The sequence below is a fragment of the Microcebus murinus genome, chromosome 16 (assembly GCF_040939455.1).
Source record: "Microcebus murinus isolate Inina chromosome 16, M.murinus_Inina_mat1.0, whole genome shotgun sequence".
NCBI classification, from domain to species: Eukaryota; Metazoa; Chordata; class Mammalia; order Primates; family Cheirogaleidae; genus Microcebus; species Microcebus murinus.
Genome location: NC_134119.1, coordinates 52,487,857 through 52,499,188, shown reverse-complemented (window position 1 = coordinate 52,499,188; position 11,332 = coordinate 52,487,857). Strand labels below are relative to the sequence as shown.

At 58.7% G+C, this 11,332-nt stretch overlaps 1 protein-coding gene across 2 annotated transcripts in view; it reads left to right on the top strand.

The window, feature by feature from the left end:
* Positions 1-1,633: 1,633 nt before the first annotated feature.
* The window catches only part of SORCS2 (sortilin related VPS10 domain containing receptor 2), a 516,842-nt gene continuing 507,143 nt past the window's right edge, over positions 1,634-11,332 (top strand). For both annotated transcript variants that reach the window (XM_075992934.1, XM_020282017.2), the window contains exon 1: positions 1,634-2,113. In XM_075992934.1, coding sequence (XP_075849049.1) covers positions 1,634-2,113 — 480 coding nt within the window. The remainder of the gene's footprint in view (positions 2,114-11,332) is intronic.

Here is an 11,332-nt window from a genome sequence, read left to right as displayed (position 1 = left end):
TTTATTGAGGTCAGTGCTTAGAGGCCTTCTTTCTTCTTGTACTTAAAACAAAAGCAGTACACACTGGAAGAGACCTAGAGACCGTGTAGCGCCCTTCATTTCACAGTGGGCGAGATGGCGGCTCCGGCAGTTTGGGAGGGGCCCGGGGTGGTTTGTGTCCAAGCTGGGACGGGACTGCCTCTTCTCTGTAGCCTCTCTCAGGCCCCCCACTTCGCCTGGCCTCCCCTCCCTCCGGCCCCACACCGACCCTGCTCTGTTCCTCTCTGCTTCCTGTGCTGGGCCACATGTTCCCACAGCCGCACACTCCCCCTTCCCTCTTCCCGCCCTGGAGTTCCACCCAGCAGGTTTGGAATTTACATCCTGGCGGGGGAGGGCGCGTTCCAAGGGGCAGCCCTAGACATCTGGACAAATCTTCCCCGCCCCCAGCACTGGCACAGGTGAGCCTGGCAGCCACTCCCTGCGTTCTTGGATGTGATTTCCTGGTGAGGGTGCTGGGTGCTCCCACTCTTTAGGGGCCAGAGGGAACCCTCAATCCTCCATCTTTCCCACATGTTCCAGGCTTGGCTGCTCTGCTAGGAGCTCTCTCTGGAGCAAAGAGACCCAGCTGGGAGGTGGGCCGTGGCAGGGATCCTGAACCTGAAGGTTTCTATCTGACACTGGGACTTCTGGGGAAGGAGGAGGGCAGGGTGGCCCTGGTGTGTCAGAGAGCTGGACACTGACTCTAACCCTGGCCTTGCATTGGGGAATCTCCTACCGTCTGTTCCCTGAGGCCAACCTGGTCCACAAGGAAGTCATTTTTAGCAATATTGAACTAAAGTAGTCATGGTACCTTGGGTGGGGACCTTCTGTGCTCTGGGCCTCAGTTTCCACACTCTTCACTGTGGCCTTCCAGGCCTCATGGGACTTCACCTTTGCCTCCTCTGGACGCTCCCCCAACCCATGCAGCTGTCCTGTTTAGGGGCTGCCCATTGGTGGCCCCTGGTTGGGAGATGAAGCCACTGTCTCCATGTCCTGAAGTCTTGGCTGCCATTGGAGTAGGTTCCACCTGGGGCCACCTTGGGGCCTTTGCTCCTGCCCTCCCACCCCCTGGAAGGTCTCAGGGCCCTCAGTCCCTCCCTGCAGCCGTATTTTCAAAGGCCCCTAGAGGAGGAGCCCTTATAATCTGTCCTGGCTATTGGAGTTACTTCGCCTATAAATCTGTCTACCCAGGTGTGATCCGTCTCCCTTACAGACTGTCAGCTCCGGGACGGACCTGGCTGCTGTGCCCGCGCCAGGAATCGCGGTTGGCGTAAAGCAGGTGCTCAGTAAACACAGGAAGAAAGGGCGGGGACTGAAGACGGGGGACTGGAGGGAAGGAGGGAGGGCGGGAGGGCGGAGGGGAGAAGAGGAGGGAGGAACAGGAGGGGAAGGGGACCCGGAGGTGGGGCCCGCTCCAGGCCCGCGCCGGGCGGCCGGCAGGTGGCGGTGCGCCCTCGGCTGAGCGGCGGCGGCAGAGCCGAGTCCCCTCCTCCCGCCGGCTCCCTCCCTCGCCGGCCCCTTTCTCTCCGCTCTCGCTCGCGCTCCCCGGCGCCCTCCCGCTTTCCCGGCCGCGGTCTCCGTCGCCCGCGCCACCCGCCGCCGCCCCTCGGCGACCATGGCGCACCGGGGGCCCCCGCGCGCCCCGAAGGGGCCCGGCCCCGCCGCCCGAGCCCCGAGCCCCGGGGCCCCGCCGCCGCCGCGCTCGCCGCGCTCGCCGCCGCTCCTGCTGCTGCTGCTGCTGCTGGCCGCCTGCGGGGCGGCGGGGCGCACCCCCGAGCTCGGGCGCCTGGGTCCCCGCGCCCGGCTGGCCCGGGTGCCGCGCAGCCTGCCCGCAGGGCGCTCGGAGCCCGGCGCCGGCGAGGACCGGCGGGCGCGCGGCATGGAGCCCATCGCCCAGGGTCCGGGGCCGGGTCCCGCTTCGGGTCCGGGCGAGGACAGCGCCCCGGCCGCGGGCAAGGGGCGCTGGGCGCGGGCGGCGCCGGTGGCCGGAGCGGCTTCGCGGGCGCAGGTCTCGCTCATCAGCACGTCGTTCGTGCTCAAGGGGGACGCGACACACAACCAGGCGATGGTGCACTGGACGGGCGAGAACAGCAGCGTAAGTGACCTCCGTGTCCTCCCCGCGGCCCCTTCTCGGGACTCCTGGGGACACCCCGGGGGCGGCCACGGCCCCCTCCTTTCGGACCACCCGGCGGTCATCTGGGCGTTTTGGCGACTTGGAAACGCGGGTCATCTCGGCGGTGCCCCTGTTGGCCTCCAGTCGCTGGATACGTGGGGAGAGGTCCTCAGATACGGGAACCTGTCTCACCTCAGGGGACATTCCCACCGGTTTCGGAATCTTCGGCCACTTGAGGGGCTACCCCACTGGCCTCCAGATCCAGAGTTAATAGAGAGGTCCCCTGAGGCTTGCCCAGCCACCTCCAGGTCCTGAGGACAAGCCCAGCTCACGTTGCCTCGATGGCCCCAACACTCGCCGGTTCCGCTCAGCGTTGCGTTCTGGGACTTCTGGCTCCAGGATCCCCCACCCCGGTTTATCCCGGACCCCGCAGGTGGCGCCTCCACAGGCTCCGGGGCTTCCCGGGTCTGCTCCGTTCCTGTTCTGGGACTCTCGATTCGAGGGTTACCCTTGTCCCTGATTCCCTTAGTGTGGTCCGCGGCTGCCTGGAGATCCTGTCGCCGGACATGCAGGGACGTGCCCGGACCCGCGTGTGGACCCGCGTGTCTTGGGTTCATCCCCGCTGCACTCTGGACCTGGAGCTCTGGGACTCGGAGTGGCAGCGGCCGCAAACTCCCTGTCCTCCCCCCACCTTCTTGCTACCTGGGCTTTGCTCCAGCTGGGAGTTTGCCACTCTCTCCGGCACAGCCCCCTCTGTGAGGGACCTCCTGCCCCTCCACCCCCCAGCCTTGGCTTCCCACCCCTGGGGGAGACCTTACCCCATCCTTTGGTGGTGAACGCAGGGGCCGCAGGAATCCCTTTCTGTCCTTCCCCTGGGGGCTGCCTTAGCCTCGCTTTTCCCCGGGGAAAAAGCCTGTGGTCACCCTGGGGTCACCTTGGGGCAGCCCCAGGTGTGTCCTCCCTAGCTTCGCAGGTTTGGAGAAGGGTTGAGGTGGGTAGGTGGCTGCCAAGAGGCCCCAGGGGAAGGCACGTTTGTGTGGGGAGGGGAGATGGGAACCTCCCTTCACCCCAGCACCGCTGTTCACTAGGGTCTCCCAGGGTGGCTGCTGCCCACCTCCTCTCCTTGCTCCAGGCTGCAAAGTTCTGCAGAGGCCAGGGTCCCTGTATGTGTTGGTAGTGGCATGTGTAGGTGGGGATCACTGGTGTCTGTGGCCAGGAAAGGGGGTCACCTGGGCGGTCACTTTTTACCATTCTCTTTGATGTGGCCTGGGCTACTCCAGGGGCTGCGGTCTGTGTGGAGGAGGAGGGGCAGCGGATGTGTGGGGTACCGGGCAGCGCTGAGTGGACTTGGAATCAGGAGCCCCATGTTCTAGTGGCCCCTCCCCAACTGGCTGGTGGTTACCAGGGTGCAGGCAAGGTGCAAATCTCTGGTCTGGGGTCATGGTTGGCATCTGCAGTCAGACTAACAGCCCTCAGAGGGCAGAGCTGGCGCCCTGGACAAAGCGGGCCAGCAGGGGCAGTTGGGGTGCTGCTTGGGGGTGCCTTCCAGAGGTGGCCATGTCCCTCCCTGGAAGAGCCCATGCACATCTTGAGCGAGGGCTGGGCACCAGGTGCTGGCCGGGCCCAGCCTTCAGCACTCCCCAGTACTGGTGGACGAACCGTGTCGCCAGTGCCATAAGCTAGAAGTCGGGCTGAAAGGTAAGCCAGAAAGCAAGAGCTCAAAGGAGCAGATAAACACACTGAAGGTAAATCCTGTGGAGCCAGAGATATCTGACCCCCTCCCCGTCTGCTGAAGTCATTGCTTCAGCAGTGTACTCCCGCCTTTGTCACTCGGCTTCCCCGGGCGGGGTCAGTGAAGAGAGGAGATCCCAGGGCGGAGAAGGTGTAGGAGATGGGGCCGCTGACACCCAGCCCGGAGCCATCTGAGCTCAGAGTCTGGGCTTGGGCGGCTTCCCTGGGAGAGCTGAGGAGCGGGCCCAGGGAGGGTGCGGGCAGAGCCGCCCCCCTGGCCTCGGTGCCTGCGGGCAGCGTTGGGTCCAGAGAGGGCTCTGTGCCGCGTGGGCTTGCGTACTGGCCGCTGGCCAGAAACACTGGGGTGGGGGGCACGCGTGTGTGTCGGGAGTGGGGGCTGGTGCGGGCTTCTCTTTAGTGGGGGGAGAAAGGCCGGGAGCTGGAGAGGAGCTTGAGGGACGCATGTGCTCTGGCCAGCGGGAAGTGAGGGACAGGGGTGAGGTGTGGCAAGCTGGGCCTCGCCTGGCACTGGCAGACGCCAGGAGGCAGAGCCAGGGCTGCCCCATACGATCGGTGAGCCTGGCGTCCGTGGGGTGGGGAGAGGCGACGGCATGGCCATGTGGGCCCAGGCATTGGGCTTCAAAATCTTGGCGCTGCTGCCTCCCCCACACCCTGTTCTCTGGCCTGGACAGTCGGGCAGACTGGTGTCTCTCTGGGAAATCGGCTGTCTTGTAGCTTGGGAGCAGGGGTGACGTGGGGGTTTCGTCTTGCCTGGATAAAGCCCAGAAGCAGTGGCGGGAGAGCTGCTACCAAGAGCCAACTAAGTAAAACTGTTACTTATTTTTTTTAATTGCTATTTTCTCTGTGCTTGTTGCATGCATGGCTTTGTCTTCTCGGCACACAAAGTGTCTTAGAAATGCACTTTATCCCTCTATCCTCGACTGGCAGCCACAGGGCCAGAGATTTTAGCCAGGGTTTGGCAGTTGGTTCCCCTCCGCCTGCAAACCCCATCTTTGAGAGCTACAACCGGAAAGAAAGGAACTTGAGGCTGACTCACTGAACGCTGAACGGAGCCTTTATAAAAATGTATTTCCTCTGACTTGCGCACTGCTCTGCAGATGCGGTCAGCGTGAGCAGGGAGAATGTTTACTTTACCGTGTCAGGTATTCTTCAAAATTAAAAAAAAAAAGCATTTGACGAGGGGGCTGGACTGTTTAAGTGCCATTTGAGAGCATCCCACAAAAAGGAGCCGCAGGATCCAAGCTGCTTGGGAAACAGGGCCTGTCGCTGCAGCTCTGGGAACGTATGTGGGTTTCCTTCCACGGCGTGATTCTTCTCGCTCCCATGGAGATAGGGAAGGGACTCGCTCGCTCGGAAGTTCAAACACTGCCTCTCTGTTTGACGTTGAGAAACAAATTGTTCTGTGTGAAGTTAATGTTTCATTGAAACCCCACGGGTGTTACCCCATGGATCCAGGACGGGCTGTGCACAGGCGGCTCCAGGTTTGGCGTGTTACGTGGAGGTGGGTTAATGTTACAGAGTGCTGGTATCTGCTTCTGGGTTTGTGGCTTCATGCCACCCTCATGGGATTGTGTCGGGCCCCATCCCATTCTTACCATTTCTGGGAAATCGTGTGCTTATTGTGCTTGTTTAAGCACAGCTCACCTGGGCTCCTGCCCTCATGATGCTTGAACTTCAACTCTCATGCATCCTTTGGCTTGAACGCAAGCTTCCTGCAGCCAGGCCCAGTGTGTTCGCCTCTGTCATTGTCTCCCAGGCAGGTCAGTACCTCCCTTGACTCCTTTCCCCTCCTCTCACCTCCCCTCTCCTCTTCTCTCCTCCCCTCTCCTCCTCTATCTTGTCCTCCCCATCCCCCTCCCCATTTTCTGTGTCTGCTCTGCACGGTGTCCACACGGTAGGAGATGTTGAAGGCAGCGGTATGCAGAGATCATTCTGAGCAGATCACCCACACGCTCTGCTCCCTGTCCAGATGAATTCGGTATTTGTGCATATTTCATACGCAGAGAACTAGAGCCGCAAATCAGAAGAGCTTCTGAAACTTGTTTCTCCGAGTTAAAAGGTCAAGAACAGGCTGTCCATGGCAGTTTCCTCTATTATAACACCCAGAGCCTCTCGCTGAGCTGTGTGGGGGTTCAGTTATGACACCACCAGATGGCAGGTTCCTTAAGGGCAAGCGTGTTCGTTTGCTGGGGTTGCCACATGAAGCATGCCGCCCCAACAACAGAAATGTACTTTGTGTGGGGGCTGGAGGTCTGAGATCAAGGTGAGCTGGTTCCTTCTGAGGCTCCCTCCTTGGCTTGCAGATGGCTGCATTGTCCCTGTGTCCTCACATGGTTGTCCCTCTGTGTGGGTCTGTGTTCATATCTCCTCTTATAAGACACCAGTCATTTTGTATCAGGGCCCATCCTAACTACCTCATTTTACCTTAATTACCTCTGTAAAGACCCTTTGTCCAAATACAGTCACATTCTGAGGTGCTAGGGGTCAGGACTGCAACATATGGATTTCGGTAGGGACACAATTCAGCTCCCAATAGTAGGGAAGAGGTCTCAGTTACCTTTGCATTGCCTGAGCTTAGCATGGTGGAGCTCAGAGTAGTCTAGTGGGTGAGAAGAGGTGGACATGAACAGATAGGATGTGAGGAGGTGGTGTCATCTTACCCTGATGGCACTGATGGGGAAATCAGGAAGACCGCACGGAAGAGGTGACACCAGGGCTGGCATAAAGAATGAATAAATGGAATATATGGGAGATGGAGAAGAACATTCTAGAGGAAGAAATAGCTTGAGAAAGTTCTGATAGGCAGGAATTTGAAGGTTCATATATGTTATATAAAGAGAGAGTGAATGCATTGTGCATGGAGAGAAACCAGAGGAAAAAGTTTGGAAAACGTAGGTTACAGTTGGTTCCTGATAGACCCCCAAACGTGAGGCTGAAGAGTCCAGTGTGGCCATGTGGGGCGGGGATGTAATAAAGCTCAGAGTCAGTCTGCCTGGGTTTGCATCCTGGCCCTGCCCCTCTTGGCTCTGGGATCGTGGGCAAGGGGACTAAATCTCTGGATCTCTCCCATTTAATCTTGAAAATGGGAGCAGCAAAGGCTCATAGGTTTGTTGTGCAGGTCAAGTAAGATATTCCATGTAAAATGCTTAGATAAGAGCCTGGTTTGTAGCCAGAGCTCCGCAAATGATGTCAAGGTTGGGCCTGGTTCAGGAAGAGCCCTGGAGGCAGCATGGAGGGTGGGATTGGTGAGGGTGACACCTGTGGGGGTGGCATCTCTGGACAGAGGCTCAGGGAGGAGGCTGCTGCAATGTGAGTCTTGGACCAGGGCTGTGGAGGGGCTGAGGGAGGGGAGCAGGTCTGGGAGAGGTGTCCAGGTGAGGATGCACATGACATGGCCACCTCAGCCCTGCAGGCTTCCTCCTTCCTGAGTGGTACTGGGCTTCAAGGTCTGAGGCTGGTCTTGGGTCAGATGGCTATGGTTTTGTGACATGACATCAGCTCCTTCCACTCTAGTGGTGAGCTTGGTGGCTTCAGGGTACAGGTTTTGCATTTAAGTCTGCTGATCTTCTCATGCACTATTTTGGAATTTTAGGCCACCACTGTGTGGCCACTAGCATTTGGGGTGGAGACTAGATTGGAGCGAGGGGCGGCTCCTGGTTATGTGGCTGGTCAGCACGTCGCAGGAGCAGCCTCTGTCCAGATGAAGTGCTTCTCTGTCCTGGCAGCCATTACCAAGGGTGGCCAATGGCCACCTCGAGAGGGACAGGGCAGACAGAGGCCAAGGATGTATGTGGCCACCAATGCTGAGTGCCTGTCACACTTGCTGTCAGGAGCTGGCTGTGGGCTGTGCAAGCCCTTCTGGGAGGAAGGATGACGCAGGAGCCAGGGAAGCCGTGTGGAGGCACAGGCAGCAGCAAATGGGGACGTGTGCGGGGCTGCCAGAGTCTGGGAGTCTCACTGTGCAAGCCCTGCCCCCAGGGTGACCCAGGTCTTCTGCACTCACCTGCACCCCCACACCGTGCAGAGTGGCAGTGCTGGGAGAGCCCACAGGTGGGCTGAGTGCCCCCAGGGAGAAGAGGAGGTATTTCGTCCAGAACTAGATGCCTCCACGTAGCCTCACATCAGTCCCCAAATCTGCTGCCTTCTAGAGGGTGGTGGGAGGCCGCTGGCAGGCCTGGCTCCACGGTGCTTGCCTGCAGGGCTGCGGGCTGCACTTTGCAGAAATTGGGAGACATGCTGTCTTTGACCTAGGCCTGGTGTGGTGGTCATGTGCCAGGCGGTAGCCCTGGGTCAGTGAGGAGGGGTCTGGAGCCACTGGGATGGGTTCTGTTCCGTGAAGTGTCCGGCAGAGAGCCCGGTGTCTGCAGTTCCCGTGGAGCGAGGTGGGTAGATGTGGGGGCACAGAGGGGGAGTGGAGGGTGGGAAGGGGCAGTTCATTTCGGCTGGGAAGGGGTCTGGATTGCTAAGAATGGGCCAGAGGAGGAGGAAGATGAGGACAGCTGACAAGGTTGGGGAGGGGGAACAGCTGCGATGCCTGGGACAGAAAGGGCACTCGGTGGTGGAGGGGCCGTCCCGTCCCGCCCCGCCTCTCCTGCAGGCGCCCCAGGGAGGCTCTTGCCTTTGGGCTTGCCTGCCCGAGCGGTTTCCCTGGCCTTGGGGAGCCCACTGTGGCATCAGGGATCTGCCTTCATTTGGGTTCTCATCCAAGTTCAACAGGTGAGGTCTTCCCTGCGGGCTTAGGGTCCCCTCGTCTCCCCCGTGTTCCATCCTCTCCCAGCACCTTCCCAAGCGCTGGTCTGCTCGTGCTGCTGCTGAGGACCCCCAAGAGGCCCCCGAACATGCTCTCCCACATCTGCAATTGATTTGCCAGACCTAAAAGGGCCCTTCCCTGCCGAGTCCTTGCCTGGTGACACATTGCCTAGGAGAGGGGCTGGCACTCCACGGAAGTGGGAACAGGGGAGATTGCGGCTGGCTAGAAGCCCACCCCTTGGTGCGTCTTGGGGAAGTGGCAGCGTTGGGTGCAAAGCTGGGCAGCCCTGGGGATGGTGACACTGTCTTCCACCCGCCAGGTGCAGGGCAGCAATTTGGTAGGGCCCTGAGCCCACCTTGCTGGACATGCTCAAAAATAGCATAAATGTCCCTGATCAAGGTCGCTGCAGGGGACCTTCAGCTCTGGGTGGGAAGCTCCTGGCCCCAGTCAGACGCAAGTCACGTGTGCTCCATGCTGCTCCTCTTGGCCCTGGTCTGACCCCTGGATCCCTCCCTGCCCCCCAAATGCCCACTCTGCGTCCCCCTACTCCCTTCTCCTCCCCCAATTCCCCGAGAGCCCTGAGCTTTCTTTCCAGAGCTCAGCTGGACTCACACCCCTACTCTGTGCCTGTCCGTCTTACTGGCCACTCATGTCCCCACTCTTCTCTAGGCCTCAGTTTCCCCATCTGTAAAATGAATAGCAGGACCAGACCATCGCCAAGGTTTCACTTGGCGATATTTTTAGTATACGTGTATACTCAAACCCCGACGTGTATTTTTGGTATACATTGGCTAATTTATTTATATAAATGGAAACCAGGAATGAAGCAGAAGAGGCCTTGGAAGGCACAGTCCCGGAGCCTCATTGCCACCTCTTTAGGTAACAATGAGGGAGGCGGGTTTTCATGCCGACTGAGCATCAGGCTCTGCTGGTCTCACTGGTGCCTGCTGTTCGCTCTTGGATGTGTACTGAACCTCTCTGAGCCTCTGTTTCCTAGTCTGTCCAACGGGGATGATCATCCCTGTAGTCAGGCCGGCATTCAGGGGGGGCACTCCCCGGATGGGCCGCCCAGCAGGACCTCAGGGCCCTGCTTCCTTGGCGGCTTTCCAAGGGCACCAACGTCACTGGCATCTTCACTCTCTTCTCACAACCAGCTCCAGACCTGGCTCGGAGTAGCTGTTTGGCTCAGCTAATATTTATGGAGTGTCTCTTATGTGCCCAGCAGATGAGCAAATTCAAACCTGGCTCCCTCCCTGGTGAAAAGTTCAGTCTGGACAGGAATTTATCACAGGACATTCTTGGTGTGGTGGGGAAGTCTGGGAAGACTTCCTGGAGGAGGTGAAGGATGGAGCTGATATGAAGGGGGTCTAGGGTGGCGAGACTGTTCAGGCTGGGGAGAGGCGTGGGGCCCTGGGAAGCCCAGCTCACCCGTGGGCCAGGAAGGGACACGTTGTAGATCATGAAGCCTGGCTTGAAGGCATAAAGACAGCCCTGTTAATAAAGTTCCTGAACATATTTCACACATCCACTTTTACTTTAATAAAGGGGCTATTTAATTTGTAGTTGCATGAAGGTTCCTGAGAGTATTTTAAAGAGGTCATAAATTAGCCTTATTCCTTGGCACGCCCCTTCCGATTAGAATGCAGCCCAGCGCCTGCCGGCCTCGCAACACTGCTACTTTATTTTGCGATTGTTTTGCAGATCAGGCTGAGACTTGCGAAGATGAAGCCAGGGAGCGCAGAGCTGGGGTGGCTGGAAATCAGCTGGGCCACGGCTGAGGATCCCTGTGCCTTCCCCGTGTGGCAAGACACCGGGAGCTTATAAATTGCCTTCTGTGTGGGGCCTCCTTGTCTTTCTTTTTTCTGATTCCAAAAAATGAGTTATTTATAGAGTCTCACCCAGGGCCCATTTGCCCCCATTTGGAAGGTGCTCTGTGGCTTGCGTAGGGATGCCCAGGAAACCACCTGCTCCTGCCGCCTTCCTCCCCCTGGGAAGCCGTGGACGGCGAGGTCTCCATCGAGTGGTTGGCAGGGGCGGCGTGCCTTCTGCACCCGCTCGCCCCTGTCTCGTCCTGGGTGTGAGTCTGGGTTCTGGGAGCAGCAGAAGGGCGCCCTGGCTCTTTGTTTCTGTGCAGCGGGTGGCGGGGCTGGGGCGCCCTGCACCCCGGTCCTGCAGCCATGCGGGGCCCACGAGCGCGCCCATCCCTGCCTGCCTGGCGAGGCTGAAACACAGACTGAGGCGGTTTGTTGGGCGGATCGATGCACAGCCCATTGAGGGCAGCAGCCAAGTCTTTTCTCTCAAGGCCCGGGAATCGGGACACTGTTACAGGAGGCATATTGCACGTGTCGTCTCGATTCCAGTGAAGTGCCATTTGTCATTTTACAAATCGAGCAGGGATACTTGAGCGAGAGCTTTCGTTGGAAAACTGGGGGGAAAATGAAAACTCCAGTGTTCTTTTGAGATGGAGAGGTTCCTTCTTATTTTGCATTTCTGTAGCAGTCAGTTACTGTATTTGCACAGAAAATTACAATCATTTAATTAGTTTCTTCTCACACCAGCTCAAAGATGTTAAAATGACAGCACTCTCCTTCCTTAGTAATTTTCTTGCAAAAGCAGATAATTTCCTGCAATGCTGAGCTCGCCTTGACTCAAGCGGACGCATCTCTTGCACGGCGCCATATCCTGATGCTCAGAGATGA